General features: G+C 37.7%; 2 protein-coding genes across 2 annotated transcripts in view; one reads left to right on the top strand and one right to left on the bottom strand.

The window, feature by feature from the left end:
- SUMO1 (small ubiquitin like modifier 1) overlaps positions 1–14295 on the top strand; it is a 26696-nt gene extending 12401 nt beyond the window's left edge. The window contains exons 2-5 of the mRNA XM_046019423.1: positions 971–1045; positions 4119–4196; positions 7566–7637; positions 13562–14295. Of these exons, the coding sequence (XP_045875379.1) occupies positions 971–1045; positions 4119–4196; positions 7566–7637; positions 13562–13630 (294 nt within the window). The 3' untranslated portion in view covers positions 13631–14295. The remainder of the gene's footprint in view (positions 1–970; positions 1046–4118; positions 4197–7565; positions 7638–13561) is intronic.
- Positions 13815–17409, bottom strand: part of KIAA2012 (KIAA2012 ortholog) — a 102903-nt gene continuing 99308 nt past the window's right edge. The window contains 1 exon segment of the mRNA XM_046019424.1: positions 13815–17409. Coding sequence (XP_045875380.1) covers positions 17271–17409 — 139 coding nt within the window. The 3' untranslated portion in view covers positions 13815–17270.

Here is a 17409-nt window from a genome sequence, read left to right as displayed (position 1 = left end):
TCTTTCCTGTCCCTACCTATGCTGTACTTTTTACTTATTCCACTTATTGCCCCTAAGTTTTTTCAGCCAAACCTAATCTTTTAAATTTGGATAGATTGGTTCAGATAGTCTAAAATAAGTGGATGCTATAGAACTGATTTGACTCTAGAGTACATTAGGCTAATATACTCTTTAATTTTCCTTCCCAAATAGACTTTCTTATGCTAGGTTGGCTAATTTATGTTTCTGGGTACAGTTTTGCAATTGGAGTAGTTAATTTCTGATAGGCTGTGAGAGGAGAATCTTGGATTCAGAATGTTTTACGGTTTATGGAGAACAAGCTACTTCAGACTAATAAGAGTTGACTGGGTTGTGGTTTCTAGGTTTTTCCTCTGTGGAGCCCCATAGCATCAATTGGTAACTTATTAGAAATGCAAATTACAGCCTTAGCCCAGACCTACTGAATAAAAAGCTGGGAGTGGAGCCCAGCAGGCATTTAAAGTCCTTGAAGGTGATTCCTATGTATGGTGAGGCTTAAGAACCATTACTGTAGTATATTATAATAAAACAGATCTCTTTTTTGATTTCTAGCACAGTTGTGTTTCAGATGGTAATTAGGACTTTCCCCCTTAATTCGCGTGTCAGAGAAAATAATGATTTTTATATTCTTAAGTGCAGATTTTGTACTCAGAGAGATGGGTACTCATTAAGTAAGTAATTAAAATAGCATATGGGGGGACGCCTGGGTGGCTCAGCTGGTTAAGCAGCTGCATTTGGCTCAGGTCATGATCCCGGGGTTCTAGAATCGAGCCCTGCATCAGGCTTCTTGCTTTGCGGGGAGGCTGCTTCTCTCTCCCCCTCTGCCTGCCCCTCTCCCTGCTTGTGCTCTCTCTCTCTCTCTCACTATCTCGGTCTCTGTGTCAAATAAATAAAATCTTCATAAAAAAACAGCATATAGGAACTTTTATCTTTAAATATACTTTTCTTTCAGGAGGCAAAACCTTCAACTGAGGACTTGGGGGATAAGAAGGAAGGAGAATACATTAAACTCAAAGTCATTGGACAGGTGAGTTTCATTATTTTTCTCCTTTAACTTTCTAAACCGTAAGTAATTTCTGATACCAGAAAAATGATTTAAATAAGGCAAATTATTGAAAAGTGGCAGGGGCATCTGGGTGACTCAGCCAGTTAAGTGTCTGACTTCACCTTTGGTCGTGATCTTGGAGTCCTGGGATCAGGCCAGCATTGGGGCTGCTCTTCCTCAGTGTTGAGTCTGCTTGTCACTCTTCCTCTGCCCGCCTCCTGTGTGTGCGTGCATGCATGCACTTTCACTGAAATAAATAAAATCTTTAAAATTAAATTAAAATGGCATTTTCATTTACTATATATGCATCTGTTGTTGGAGATAGAAGAGGCTGATACTGTTTTATTGATCTACTAGGCAGATTTAGATGATCTTAATTTCTCCAGATAAAAACTTTTTTCTTTTTTTTTCCTTTTTTTTTTTTTTTTTTGGTTAGCATCTTCAGTAGCAAATACAGTAAATATTGTTGAGTGATAGGGGCCAACCTTAAACCAAAGGGCCTTGCGACCATTTTCCTGCCCCTTTTTCTTTCCTGGCACCTTTTTTCCTCAGACTGGATCTTTATTGATCTTTTTTAAGATATTAACTGATAATAAGGTTAGTTGAATATTGTTGGAGGAGTGAATCTTCATACAATTGTCCGTTCTTATCTGTGGGGATATGTTCCAAGACCCCCCATTGGATCCTTGAAACTGTGGATAGTACTGAACCCCTATATATACTGTGTTTTTTCCTATACCTATATACATCTGGTGAAGTTTAATTTGTAAATTAGTCTCAGTGAGACGTTAGCAATAATAGCTAATAACAAAATAGAACAATTATAACTATATACTGTAATAGAAGTCGTGTGTACGTGATCTCACTCGGAATACCTTACTGTACTCATCCTTGTGATGATACGAGATGAGGAAATGCATACGTGATGAGATGAAGCGAGGTAGGCATTGTGGTGTAACATTAGGCTACTACTGACCTACTGCATTTACATATTTTTTTAAACATTTTATTTATTTCTTTGACAGAGACAGTGAGAGAGGGAACACAAGCAAGGGGAATGAGAGAGGGAGAAGCAGACACCCTGCTGAGCAGGGAGCCCTATGTGGTGCTCAGTCCCAGGACCCTGGGATCAGGGCCTGAGCTGAAGGCAGCTGCTTAACAACTGAGCCACCCAGGCGCCCCTATTATGTTTATATTTTATGTTCATATCCTTTTCCCATTTTCTATGTTTATCTTATTTTGAAAAATTTATTTATTTTTTATTTTTTTAAAGATTTTATTTATTTATTTGACAGAGAGAAATCACAAGAGAGGCAGGCAGAGAGAGAGGAAGGGAAGCAGGCTCTCCGCTGAGCAGAGAGCCAGATGCGGGACTCGATCCCAGGACCCTGAGATCATGACCTGAGCTGAAGGCAGCGGCTTAACCCACTGAGCCACCCAGGCGCCCCTATTTTTTAAGATTTTAAGAGATTCTATTTATCTATTTGACAGAGCACAGCACAGGGAGCAGCAGAGGGAGAGGGAGAAGCAAGCTCTCTACCGAGCAGGGAGCTCTATGCAGGGCTGGATCCCAGGACCCTGGGATCATGACCTACGCTGAACAGGGCAGACGCTTAACTGGCTGAGCCACCCAGGCGCCCCTTGGTTTTTCTTGTCTATCTGTTGTGAATATTTTCTCTAGTGTCTCTTAGCTGTTGGGTGACATTTTCAGTTATTGGTGTCCTTTTTTTGCTGTCTTCTAGGCTAAAATCTTGCTTTAGAATACAGATTTCCCAATGTCAAGGTTAGGGAAAGAATTTTTCCAAGAGAGAAAATAGTAAAAAAAAGTATGTTAATGCTAGCTCCTTAATTTATCTGGAAATGATTTTAGTGTATGGCATGAGATATGCTGTAGAAATTTTGTCTGTTCGTGAAATTATCCATAGGAAGAAAATTTGTTTTTCTCTATAGTCACAAACAAGAATTGTAAACATACAACCTTTACTAATGTGCACTTGTGAATGTGATATGTAATCGTAAGGATTGGCTTTGAAATTTTACCTGTATTATTTTCTGATGGTTGCCTGATAGTTTGTTTGACAGTCTGGGTAGAAGAAAATAATCTGTGGTCCCCTAAATCAATTTGAGTCAGGTTTTTATTCATTTTACTCTTGTGAGAGAAACTAGACTCTGTGGGGTGACTTCTTGACAGAAATGAGTTTCTTGTCTGTTACTTTATGGCATATACCTCTCTTGTAGGTTGGACCACCTTCAACAATACTTCAGTTGTGGGGGGTACTTTTTGTTTTGAGTTGCTTTTGGGTGTTTGTGATAGTTCAACTTTATTCTGAAAATAGAATAGATATGTGATTATGAAGGAATGCATTCTTTGACATAAATGCTTTTATTTATACTGCTAATTTTTTAAAAGTATTTTATTTATTTATTGGACAGAGATCACAAGTAGGCACAGAGGCAGGCAGAGAGAGAAAGGGGGAAGCAGGCTCCCCACTGAGCAGAGAGCCTGATGCGGGGCTTGATCCCAGGATCCCGGGATCATGACCTGAGCTGAAGGCAGAGGCTTTAACTCACTGAGCCACCCAGGCGCCCCTATACTGCTAATTTTAACCTCCAAGACAGATTATTTCATTAAATTTCTTTTGAAATGGACATAAAGTAACTTTGAAGATGATTAGAGTGTTTTTTTTTTAAGATTTTATTTATTTTATTTATTTTTTTGACAGAGTCACAAGTAGGCAGAGAGGCAGGCAGAGGGAGAGAGGGGGAAGCAGGCTCTCCGCTGAGCAGAGAGCCCAATGAGGGGCTCAGTCTCAGGACCCTGAGATCATGACCTGAGCCAAAGGCAGAGGCTTAACCCACTGAGCCACCTAGGTGCCCCGAAGATGATTAGTGTTTTAATAAACCTTGTTAGGAATGTTAAAAAATATTTTAATGGGGAGGTATAAGTGACAGGGTTTATGTTTCTATGTGTAGTATATGTGAAATTAAATAATTTGCTTCAGGCAAAGCAAATAGTTTACATAAAGGGATAATTATTTTTCTTTTATCTTCTTAGGATAGCAGTGAGATTCACTTCAAAGTGAAAATGACAACACATCTCAAGAAACTCAAAGAATCATACTGTCAAAGACAGGTTTGTATGTTATGGAATAAAATACAGTGTGTTATATGTCATTAATTTTTCCTTTCCTTTTTTGATAGGAGGCTATCAAAAGAAAAATGATCTTTTATTATCTTCACTATTAGCAAATCAAGGAGAATACTCCTTATACCTTGTTTAATTGCCTTTTTCCCATTGTGGCACATTTCAAAATTTGAATTCATAAGGTATGCCAGAATTGTTTTGAAAAGTAACTCAGAGTTGTAAAAATGGTTATGAGTGTTTCTATCTTAATGGCTTACCTGTATATGTAACAGTAAAGGCAAGTAATTTTTGGTGATCACTGTGAAGTTTCCTCGTTTTTAATCATGACTGGTTAGCCATATGTTAAAGTTAAGTACTAGTATTGTTTGGGTTTTTTTCCATTTTTTATTTTTTTTAAAAGATTTTATTTATTTATTTGACAGAAATCACCAGTAGGCAGACAGGGAGGCATAGGGGGAGGGGAAAGCAGGCTGCCCTCTGAGCAGAGAGCTTGATGCGGGGCTCGATCCCAGGACCCTGAGATCATGACCCAAGCCAAAGGCAGAGGCCCAACCCACTGAGCCAACCAGGTGCCCCTAATATTGTTAGTTTATTATCTTTATATGTAGTATTATAGATTATTGCTAATTGCATTCTGTATTTTCAACATCAAAGAATTTGCTTTTTTTAAAAAAATAAAGGCGGCTTGTTGATTTATTAATACAAAAACCTCAGATTCTGGCCTTCATGAGCTCGATTATTATTAGATCAATAATACCTTTAACCTACTTAGATTCAAATTCAGTCTCTCCCACTGTCTGTGGGATCTTAGACAAATGATGTGCTTTGTTTCCCCATTAGTAGATTGGGAATATTACTGTACCTACCTCATGCAGATGACCTACATAAAGCTCTTAACATGGTGCTTAAAAGTGCTCAATGATGGGGCGCCTGGGTGGCTCAGTCGTTAAGCATCTGCCTGCAGCTCAGGTCATGATTCAAGAGTCTTGGGATCGAGTCCTGCATTGGGCTCCCTGCTTGGCAGGAAGCCTGTTTCTCCCTCTCCTACTCCCCCTGCTTGTGTTCCCTCTCTTGCTGTCTCTGTCAAATAAATAAAATCTTTTAAAATGCTCAGTGAATATTAATTATTATTACTAAAACAAAATATAATTGAAATTAGTATATATAAGAGCCAAGATTTTAATAATTGAATCATATTACATGATATTAACTTAGGTAATACTGGTCTTATTTTTATTTATTTAATTTATTTTTTTTAAAGATTTTATTTATTTATTTGATACAGAGAGAGAGATCCCAAGTAGGCAGAGAGGCAGGCAGAAAGAGAGGGGGAAGCAGGCTCTCCGCTGAGCAGAGAGCCCGATGCAGGGCTCAATCCCAGGACCCTGGGATCATGATCTGAGCCAAAGGCAGAGGCTTTAACTCACTGAGCCACCCAGGCGCCCCTGGTCTTATTTTTGGAAGTTGCTTTTTATAGTTTAAATTTGTAACCAACATAAAAATCACTTCTGCCAGAAGAAAAGAGATCACTTAGGTGTTAGGATGACTAAAACAAACAGCTCTCTGTTTTTGATGTTAGTTGTTAAATTCAGTAAAATTTGATTAATTGGGGCTCAGTTCATTTTTAATAATATTGCTAGGAGCAAAATGGAGATATTCACAGGGAAGGAACATGTATGAAGTGCACTCTGCTAGATACTTAGAGGCATTGTCATAGAATCCTCACAACAACAAGTCTTTTCACCCCATCTATAGATGATGGAGTTGATTATTGAGGAAAAACAATGCAAAATAAAGAGTTAAATCAGAATGCTAAAGTGAATAACTTTGACCCAAAATTAAAGGTGCTTGGTTTAGAGAGACAATTAAAAATACCAATTTAGAACCATTTCCAACTTCCTTATTTATGGTTCAGAGTATACAGTCTTTATTTTTTTAAAAAAGATTTTATTTATTTGACAGAGAGACAGGGAGAGAGGAAACACAAGCATGGCAAGTGTGAGAGGGAGAAGCACGGTTCGTGCTGAGCAGGGAGCCTGATGCAGACCCTGAGATCATGACCTGAACCAAAGGCAGACGCTAAAGGGCTGAGCCACCCAGGTGCCCCGTATACATCTTCAGAAAAAGAGTTTATGCTTAGTTCACAGAGACTTTATCTTCTCCTTATATTTACTGATAGACAAGGAATAGGAAACTTAATTTATCTGAAGTATGTAACACCCAGTAGAGAGATTGAAACGTATATAAATATTTACTGAATCATTCTTACATTTTGATGTTTTAGGCCAGTTTCTATAGAAACTTTTTTGACCCCAACACAGGATAATAAAGAATATTTTGCTCTTGTCAGTTAGGCTTATTGTATTATTATTATTTTTTTAAAGATTTTATTTTATTTGACAGAGAGAGAGATCACAAGTAGGCAGAGAGGCAGGCAGAGAGAGAGAGGAGGAAGCAGGCCCCCTGCGGAGCTGAGAGCCCGATGCCTGGCTCCATCCCAGGACCCTGAGATCATGACCTGAGCCGAAGGCAGCGGCTTAATCCACTGAGCCACCCAGGCGCCCCTATTGTATTATTTTTTAGAAGTCTAGAATTTAAAATCAAATGAAGGGTTAATTAGCATGGTCCTATATATTTATGTATTAATACTTATTGGAAGATAGTTTTAAATTTCTCTAAAACTTTTGGACTAAAGAAGTTATTCTTGATTAATACTTATTAGTGAAGCAGTTTCTCTTTAAATGAGTCATTTCTTCCCTTTTAGCTATTTTTGTTGAGTGAGTAATTGATTAGAAAAATACATTTTAATACCTTTTTTTGATACTTGACAGTGTTCTCTATGTCATCACAGGTGACTGTCGCTCACCTGGCTAGCTGTAGTGCTGTACCAAATTTCTGTGATTTAATCTGCTTAAAATTTATTTTGCTTGGAAACTAGTGAGGGTGCTCATCCAATTTCTAATTTAATCTTTTATTTAGCTTAGAGATTTTAGAGGAAACTGTAAGAATAGTGGTTGAGAGCATAAGCTTAGGAACAGATTGAGCCTTAAATTGCTATCTAACTTGTATGCCCTCTCCGTGCCTTAGATTGCTTAGCTGTGAAATGAAGATAAGGTGATCATATCTACCTTCCAGGGTTGTTGTGGTGAACGTTAGGATTATGTATGTGAAATACTTGGTATAGGGAGGACCTAGCAGATAGGTGGTACTCAATGATGGTGATTATGGTAGGATAGATATGTCTAGCCTTATGTTCAGTGTATTCTGTTGAAGCTTTCATGTTTGCTTTTTGTGCTCAAAGTTCCTACTACCTGTTTTAAGATTTGTGTGTGTGTGTTTTTTTTTTAACCTTTTTAGGGAGTTCCAATGAATTCACTCAGGTTTCTCTTTGAAGGTCAGAGAATTGCTGATAATCACACTCCAAAAGAAGTGAGTATAATTTCTTCTCTGAGGAAAGAAAAATGTTAAATACTGCATTGAATGATTTGGTTCACTGGTATTAAACTATCCTTTTCTTGAATGATAAAAAAATAGTCTTTTAGGTTGAATGTCCATATATTGCCTTAAAAAGTCCAATAAAAAGAGAGGTGGTGGGACTCCTGGCTGGCTTAGTCTGTAGATTGTGCCACTCTTGATCTCAGGGTTGTGCATTTGAACCCTACATTGGGTGTAGAGATTTTTATAAATAACTTTTTTTTAAAGATTTTATTTATTTATTTGTCAGAGCATGCACAGCAGGGGGAGGGAGAGGGAGAACCTGCAGTTGTCATAAGGCACTTCTTTGTTTTTTTTTAAGAGAACAAGTATTGCTCAAATTTGGCAGATTTCTGGTGCACTTTCTTGGTGATGGTGACCTTTAATGGTTCTATTTTTGACGTTTGACCCATTTTGAGAACTTAATATAGAAGTTTAGTGTATGTTAATATATATTTGGCTCTGTCATCTTGATTTATGTTTTCTAATGCTTGTGTCTTTGTTTCATTGTATGGACTCTTTTTTTTATATCCCCCTTCCCCTGAGAGGTATCTGAAAGTAATAAAGTGTGGGAGAGGGTGTGTATGTGTGCGTGCTTTTATATTTATACAGATTTCCCCCTCCAAATACAAAATAACATTTCTGCTATTTCTGATAATGGGAATGATATATTATTAATTTTTTATTTCGAAAACATTTCAAACTTACAGTTGTTATAAGACTAATATTCTCCCATATAATGTTTTCATTAGATTCACCAATTAATACTATGACACATTTGCTTTATCACTTTCTCTATATGCACTGTCATTATTGGTGGATCATTTGAGATTAATTTGCAGATATCATGACCTTTTAGCCCTAAATATTTTGGTTACCTCCTAAGAGTCACAGTTAAATTATCAAATACAGGAGATTTGACAGTGCTATAGTATTCTTATCAAATGTGTAGTCAAAGTAGATCTTGCTATTTATCCCAGAAAGGTCCTTTATAGCTTTTTTTAAAAAAACTTGACCTAGGATCCCATCTAGGATTAGTATCTTCTAACTAGTGATCGTCCCTCCTTAGCTTTCCTTTATCTGGAACGATTATTCAGTCTTCACTGTAAGTCGCACTGACCTTTTTTTTTTAAGATTTTATTTATTTATTTGACGGAGATCACAAGTAGGCAGAGAGGCAGGCAGGAGGCTGGGGAAGTAGGCTCTCTGCTGAGCAGAGAGCCCGATGCCGGACTTGATCCCAGGACCCTGAGACCATGACCTGAGCTGAAGGCAGAGGCTTAACCCACTGAGCCACCCAGGTGCCCCCACACAAACATTTTTTTTTTTTTTAAGATTTTATTGATTTATTTGACAGAGAGGGAGATCACAAGTAGGCAGAGAGGCAGGCAGAGAGAGGAAGGGAAGCAGGCTCCCCGCTGAGCGGAGAGCCTGATGTGGGGCTCCATCCCAGGACCCCAGGATCATGAACTAAGCTGAAGGCAGAGGCTTAACCCACTGAGCCACCCAGGGGCCCCCCGTCCCCCCCAGACAGACATTTTTAGAGTTCAGGCCATGTTTTAGAATGTCCTTCAGTTTGGGTTTGTCTCATGTTGCCTCGTGGATAGATTCAGTTTTGCATATTTGGTAGCAGGAGCTTTGCGCTCCCAAGTGCATCACATCAGGAGCCACAGGATGTCCACTTGGCCTGTTCTGGGTAACATTAACTTTGGGCAACTTTGGTAACTGCCAGATTTATTCGTTGTTAAGTTATTTTCCTTTTTTTTTTTTTTAGATTTTATTTATTTATTTGACACACAGAGATCACAGGTAGGCAGAGAGGCAGGCAGAGAGAGGGGAAGCAGGCTCCACTGAGCCAAGAGCCCGATGCTGGGCTCAATACCAGGACGCTAGGATCATGACCTGAGTCGAAGGCAGAGGCTTAACCTGCTGAGCCTCCCAGGCGCCCCATGTTATTTTCCTTTTTCATTAATAAGTAATTTGTGGGGAGATACTTTTTTTTTAAATTTTTTATTTTTTATAAACATATATTTTTATCCCCAGAGGTACAGGTCTGTGAATCGCCAGGTTTACACACTTCACAGCACTCACCATAGCACATACCCTCCCCAATGTCCATAATCTGTGGGGAGATACTTTGAAACTGTGTGAATATTCTTTAGAGATTGCCCAGTGGGGTTGGTATCTGTGTTCTTTTTGCCATATCTCCATCTTTTTTCAAGTTTTTATTTTGAAATAATTTTCATCTTACAGAAAAATTGTAAGAATAGTACCAAAAATTGTACTCTCTTCCACCTGCTTTGGCTTATTTTTAAAGTTTGGCTACCTTACTTATTTCCTTCCGCCCATATATATGTGCATTTATTACCGGAACCACTTTGGAGTAGATTGCATATACCACTGCCATTTACTACTTAATATTGTAGTGTGCATTTCTTAAGAATAAGTATATTGTGTAAGAATAAGTATATTGTTTTACATAACCACAGTGCTCATAACTTCAGGACACTGAACACTATTAGAATACTTTACAACCTAATTTTATCATTTGTCCCAATTATGTCTCCTATAACAAATCTTCTCCTCCATCACATGATCCAGTTCAGTATGAAGATATTTTATTTAGGTGTCTCTTTAATCATCTTTAATTTGGAACAGTTCCTCAGCCTTCTTTCTCTTTCATGACATTTACATTGTTAAAGGATACAAACCAGTTGTTTTCTATGAAGTCCCTCAATTTGGGTCTGTTTCCTCATGATTACATTCAGGTTATGCATTTGGGGCTGGAATACCACATAAATGGTGATGTGTCTCTTAGGGTGTAATATCTGGAATACATGAAGTCAGTTCCTTTATTATCAGTAAACAGTGATAATGTTTATTTTTATCACTCAGTTTAATTGTTTTTTTTTTTTTTTTTTTTTTTTTACAGTGTAGTTGTTACTTTTCCCTGGTTTAGTATCAACCTACTTTCTTGAGTACTTTTAAGATTTTATTTTTTAAAGATTTTATGTATTTATTTGAGAGCGAGAGAACAAGCATGAGAGGGGGAAGGTTAGAGGGAGAAGCAGACCCTCTTCTGAGCAGGGAGCCAGGACTCGATCCCGGGAATCCAGGATCATGACCCGAGCCGAAGGCAGTCACTCAACCAACTGAGCCACCCAGATGCCCAAGATTTTATTTTTTAAGTAATCTCTACACCTAATGTAGAGCTTGAACTCATAACCCTGAGACTGAGTCTTACACTGCAATGACTAAGCCAGTCAGGTGCCCCTTGAGTACTTTCTAAATGCCTGGCACAATTAGATGTTCCAAACTCAACTGGTGTTTTCCCTGTCCTAATTTGATATAATCTCTACAACACAGTAGATATTAGGACTCCTGGATGGCTCAGTCGGTTTAGTGTCTGCCTTCAGCTCAGGGCATGATCCCAGAGTCCCTGGATTGAGCCCTACATTGGGCTCCCTGCTTAGTGGGGAGTCTGCTTCCCTCTCTCCCTATGTCCCTCCTCACCTCCCACCTGTGCTTTCTTCCTACCTCTCTCAAATGAATAAATAAAATCTAAACACCACCCTACCCCCAAAACACAGTAGATACTGACTACATTTTAGCGATACATTCCTCCTTGTCATTAAAGAAGCATCATGGGGCAGAGGGAGACAGTAGGCATTTAGGGAGTAACTCCTTGTACTGTTGTTCATTCATCTCTACAAAGATACTTTTTGAAGCTGATTGCTTCACATTTTCCATAGTTGGAGGATATTTGCTGCCTTCCTGACTTAAATGTTTCTTGTCATGTTTGGCATTTTATTCCTTGCAGTATTTACGAGGTATGATATGTGCAGTAAAATTAAGTTTTGGGGTACCTGGTTGTCTCAGTCAGTGGAATATGTGACTCTTGATCTTGGACTTGCGAGTTCGACCCTCTTGTTGGGTGTAGATATTACTTAAAAATAAAATCTTTAAATAAAGTTTTAATAGCGTCTTTAATAATTATTTTAATATTCATATATATACTACAATCAAAATCTCCATAACACTAGAGCCAGCCTAATCACCTAAAAAATCCTAAATCTTTTTTTTTTTTTTAAGATTGATTTATTAGAGAGCATGAGCATGGGGGCCAGGAGGCAGAGGAGTGGGGAGAGAGAATCTCAAGCAGATTCCACCTGGGTATGGAGCCTGGTGCAGGGCTCTCTCAACCCTCAGATCATGACCTGAGTGCAAACCAAGTGTTGGATGCTCAACCCACTGTGCCACCAAGGCACCCCTATGTCTGTTTTATTTTTAAATTTCTTATTTTTTTCACATTTTACAATTCTGCACTGAAAATGTCACGTGCACCTTTTCTCATTAGAGATTAGTGATCTTAGACTCTCCTTTTATTTTTCATTTGCTTTTGTGATCCACTGTAATGTAGTGGAATATGCTAGTTTTTGTTTTCAGTCTGCCTGTTACAGTACTTCTGAACCCTGGCTGCACACCAGAGTCAGAGAGTGATGCTCCTTTACCCTCACTGAGGGTAAAACCTGGGTTTCTGTGTGACACCATGCCTGCTTATGTACTCTTCTTTTTTAAATAAAGGATATACTCATAGTTAAAAGTAATAAAACCCAAACTACCAAAGTATTTAAAATGCAAAGTAAATATACTCTGAATATGTCTGCATTCCCATTTCTCAGAGGCAGCCATTGTTAATAATGTCTTTAAGGAAAAAAAAATGTCTTTAAGGAAAAATAATGTCTTTAAGGAAAAATCACTTCAGTGCATATAGAACACATTAAAAAAACAAAGAAACAAACTAGAACACGTTAAAAAAACAAAGAAACAAAACCCACACACAATAATTGCCTCTTCTTTGCTTAGTGTTCTGTAAAAGGCATTTTGAAGGAGCCTTCTTTTTTTTTTAAGAATTGAGAAGGGCTGGGCTGACCATACTAATCTAGCCTATAAAACTGAAGTTATCAAATAAGAGTAGATGTGTGTTTAGTCAGAGTGGTTACTATCAAAAGAATAGTTACATGCCAGAAGAAATTGTAGATGACGAAGCAAACCACTTTGAAATGAATCCTTGGGCAGTAGTTTTCTAATTAAAACGACATATATTTCAAAGTGAGATCAGGGTTTTTGAAATAAAGAGATTATATCAAGTAATTACATCTAAATGTAAAATGGTTTTTTAGAAAATACATCATCAAACTATTGCATTTAATTTTTTTTTAAAAGATTTTATTTATTTGGAACAGAGAATGAGAGAGAAGAGGTCAGAGGGAGAAGCAGACTCCCCACTGAGCAGGGAGGACTCCAGGATCATGACCCGAGCTGAAGGCAGTTGCCCAACCAACCCACCCAGGCGCCCCCAAACTATTGCATATTAAACTATTAAATACAGGTTTCATTAGATTTAATACTTTTGAGGTTTTTTTGTTTGTTTTTAAACATACTTTAGGAGTGCCTGGGTGGCTCAGTGGTTCAAGCATATGACTCTTAATTTCAGCTAAGGTCATGATCCCAGGGTGGTGAGATTGAGCCCCACGTAGGGCTCTGCACTGGGCCTGCTTAAGATTCTCTGTCTCCTTCCTCTCCCCCACCCCCATGCTCACACTCTAAGAAATAAATAAAAAAGACACTTTCTATGCTGAATAAACTGGAAGGTAAAATTGCTCAGCAGGATCAAATGAATGACTTCACAGATAGAATCAGGAGGAAAGACATGCATACCTCTTACGTTCTTTAGATTAAAGGAAACCCCGATTCTTAAAACAGGGTGATGATGGATCACTTTTGTATCTTTTTGTACTTTAAAACAATGGCCACATAATTGCAGCCAATTAAAAAATAGTGCCTTTATATTCTAACGTTTTCTTATCCTCTTACAGCTGGGAATGGAGGAAGAAGATGTGATTGAAGTTTATCAGGAACAAACAGGGGGTCACTCAACAATTTAGATATTCTTTTTATTTTTTTTCTTTTACCCTCAATCCTTTTTTATTTTTAAAAATAGTTCTTTTGTAATGTGGTGTTCAAAACGGAATTGAAAACTGGCACCCCATCTCTTTAAAACATCTGGTAATTTGAATTCTAGTGCCCATTATTCATTATCACTTGTTTTCATTGTGCTGATTTTTGGTGATCAAACCTCAGCTCCCTTCATATTATCCTCTCCTTTTTAAAAATTACATGTGTGCACAGAGAGGCCACCTTTTCCAGGACTGTGCATTTTCAGGCTTGTGATAAATAAGATCGACCAATGCGAGTGTTCACGATGACTTTCCAATTGGCCCTGAAGTTCTAGCATGTGATCGCTTCACTCCTGGACTGTGACTTTCAATGGGAGATGGAAGTTTTTCAGAGAACTGAACTGTGGAAAAATGACCTTTCCTTAACTTGAAGCTACTTTTAAAATTTGAGGGTCTGGACCAAAAGAAGAGAAATATCAGGCCGGAGTCGAGATGACAGAGATGGTGAAAGTAATGACTAACTCCAAAGATGGCTTCACTGAAGAGAAGGCATTTTAAGATAAAAAGAAAAGTCTTGTCAGAAGATCCCAGAAAAGTTCTAATTTTCATTAGCAGTTAATAAAGTTACTCATGCAGACGTGTATTCAACAGAACACTGCTCTTTTTGATTTTATTTGTACTTTTTGGCCTGGGATATGGGTTTTAAATGGACATTGTCTGTACCAGCTTAATTAAAATAAACAAAGTATTTGTAAAAACCGTACTAATGTTTATTTTATTTTTAATTGTATAGTAAAAAAAAATGCCTATAACAGTTTTCTTGCATAATACTGGAAATTATTGTTTGTACATGGTACAAATAAATTTTTCAGTACTGTACAGTGATGATGATCATGACTTTGAAGCACTGAAAGCTACTGAAGTGCCTTTGAATTAAGGGTTTAATTAAGGCCACACTACCTTCTTAAATACTCAGTGTTCTGGTTTTTTTTTTTTTTTTTTAAACTGGATATTCTGTATCCTGTATGGTGCATATTTATGATATAGTTCCCAATCATGTTGAATAAATGGGCATGCCAAAAATTCTTAATTGATTCATATCGATAATTTTAAGTTTTTCCTTTAATAATTTACAGAGTGTTCTCTACTCAGTTAAGGTTTGGTATACTTGGTTTATATTTGCCTTTTATTTCTTTATATCTTAAATATTTAAACTTGTGTAAAGTTAAAGTACCAAATTGGTTTCTATTAGAGGTCTTAATCTTTTAACTCTTTGACACATCACAGAGTTTAGTATATGTGTGTATGCATACACAGAATCCAGTTTCATGTTATCCCAGGTAGAATGTCATCTGATACTTTAGAAGAGCAAATAAAAACCTATCTTTGATTTTGTAAACTGTTAGAGTTTAAATACCTGCTCAAGTCACATGTTGAAAAATAATTGGCTTGCCTTATAATTTTCTATGTCTGACCCTAACTGAAAAATTATTTGTATCGTACATGTATAGTTTTGGTAAATTAGAGCTTTTAGACTGCTACCTGGCATTTATTATATTAGATAGCAACTAGGACTGGGTCCATTTCTGGAAAATCCTAAATGCACATTTGTGTCGGGCCTGAGTGACAAACTTGACAGGCTACTTGAGCTATTCAAAATGTGTGAGTATGCAGTTTGGTATCTTAATTTTGTTTGGATCTCTGAAAGTTCTTAGCATTTAGGTGGTAGAGCTTAGCTACTAGGGAAATCATCTTTTTTAGTTTATTGAATTCTTCAAAACACATTGCATTCTGCCATGGTTTAACCTACTAAAACGTGCTATCTGGTATAGCAGTGCTGGTAAAATAGGACTTTCACAGCAACGATTTTATAGGACATCAGATTTGGAAAGGAACCTTCAGTAACATTTCGTGTAGCTGCTCCATCTGGTGCTTGACTGCAGCATCCTAAATATGTAAAAGAAGGGAGCCAATAAAGTCGGTAATGGTAATTTCCCCCATAAGAATGTTTTCCTTGAGTGCCTGTTCTGTAGTATTTGACATGTTTCTTTCTCACCTGCTTACGTACCACTGAGTGACTTAATAAATGAATGTACAAGTAGGATGGACAATTATAAGAAAGTTTGTGACATATTTAAAATCACTGTGACTGATAGCCAGTGTTTTGGCCATTTTATTTCTGTTTTACATAAAGCAAGGAGTTAAAAATAAGCATCAAATCTAAAGTCCAAAAACAGCAATATAGAATCAAAATTAAACTTGACTTCTGGATTGTAGAAGTGCAGTTCCTGTAGAGAGCAAATACTTCACAAGCACTGGTGAGAAATTTGAGGGAATCATCTGCAAATACTAAGTTTTTCAGCTGCGGACAGTGAAGTACAGAGTAGGGCCAAAGGAAATTTGGGAAAGTTCAGGTTCAGCTACTGCTGGCTTTAATATCCTTTTATGTATCTTGCTTGTAAAGATCTTCCATCCCTTTTTTAATGATCATTTTAGGACACTTTAATTAGATACCTGTTGATATTTAAAGAGATGTTGAAGAAAAATTACCTAATCAAGACTATATCTTAATAGTGTCAGTATGATTTTAAAAATGGGGAAGTTATGAGGGTGCCTAGGTGGTACCGGGGGTTGAATGTCTGACTCTTTGGTTTTGGCTCAGGTCATGATGTTGGGCTGTTAGATCGAGCCCCATTGTGGAGTCTGCTTGAGACTTCCTCTCCCTCTGCCCCTCCCCACTGTGTGCTCCTGCTCGCTCTCTAAATAAATGAATAAATCTTTTTAAAAAATGGGGAGTTACGTGAGTGGTTGGATTTTAAAGGCACGGGAACAAACCCTCAAGATTTGCTAACTACCGGGGTCTCGAACAGTGCTGTCCAGTAGAACTTTCTGAGAGGATGGAAATGTTCTGCATCTGCACTGTCTAGTAAGGTAGCCGGTAGGTACATGTGGCTGGTGAGCACTTGAAGTGTGGCTAGTGTGACTGGAGAATTGAATGTCTTAACTTATAATTAAATAGTTCATGTGGCTACTTACTGGCCAGTGCAGCTCTAGAATCTGTATTTTGAGGAAGTGAGAATATCCTTAACAAAACAGCTCATTTTGCTCAAATGAACGTTTACCAAGTGATTGCCTTCTTTTAAACGGACATGACATTTTAATTCTTAGGTTGAGATGGATGTGGTTTTGCCTTATAAAGAGACAATAAATTTCTCAAAATATGAACTGACTCCTTAACTAACTAGCTTATTCAGAATTATTTACATTATGGAATTTCCATTTATCTGCAACTCTCAGACACATTATAAAATGAAATGCTTTGACTATCTTAAGATGAAGTTAGTCTTACTAATTGAAATTCAACTGAAATTATAGCAATTCAAGCTGAAATGAAATTATTGGCCAGTTTTAGACACCAAAGCTTCTGGATTTATGTGGTTCTAGAGACCATAAAGGATTTAGGTGAAAGTTTAATTGAGTTAAGTATTTGCCGTCGGGAGGGTTTGTGGGAATGGAGGTCCTAGAGTGATGTGAGGTGTGGGTTGAGGTAAAGCAGATGAAATGGAACATCGTTACAGAAGCTCTTCTCTCACCACCTCCCAACTTACTTTTGGGTTTTCTTCTAGCCTTAAGGTCGGGGTATTTGTAGGAACTGGAAATAAGAGTAGACCCACGATCTGGAAATGTTGTGTGTCCACTGTAGGGCACTGGCTTCCTTATAGAGTTCTTGATGGAAATGAAGATGTTTCTCCAAAGCAGCTTTTTGC

The sequence above is a fragment of the Meles meles genome, chromosome 9 (assembly GCF_922984935.1).
Source record: "Meles meles chromosome 9, mMelMel3.1 paternal haplotype, whole genome shotgun sequence".
In the NCBI taxonomy this organism is placed as follows: Eukaryota; Metazoa; Chordata; class Mammalia; order Carnivora; family Mustelidae; genus Meles; species Meles meles.
Note: the sequence above shows the minus strand (reverse complement) of the source record. Positions and strands in the feature narration are given on the sequence as shown.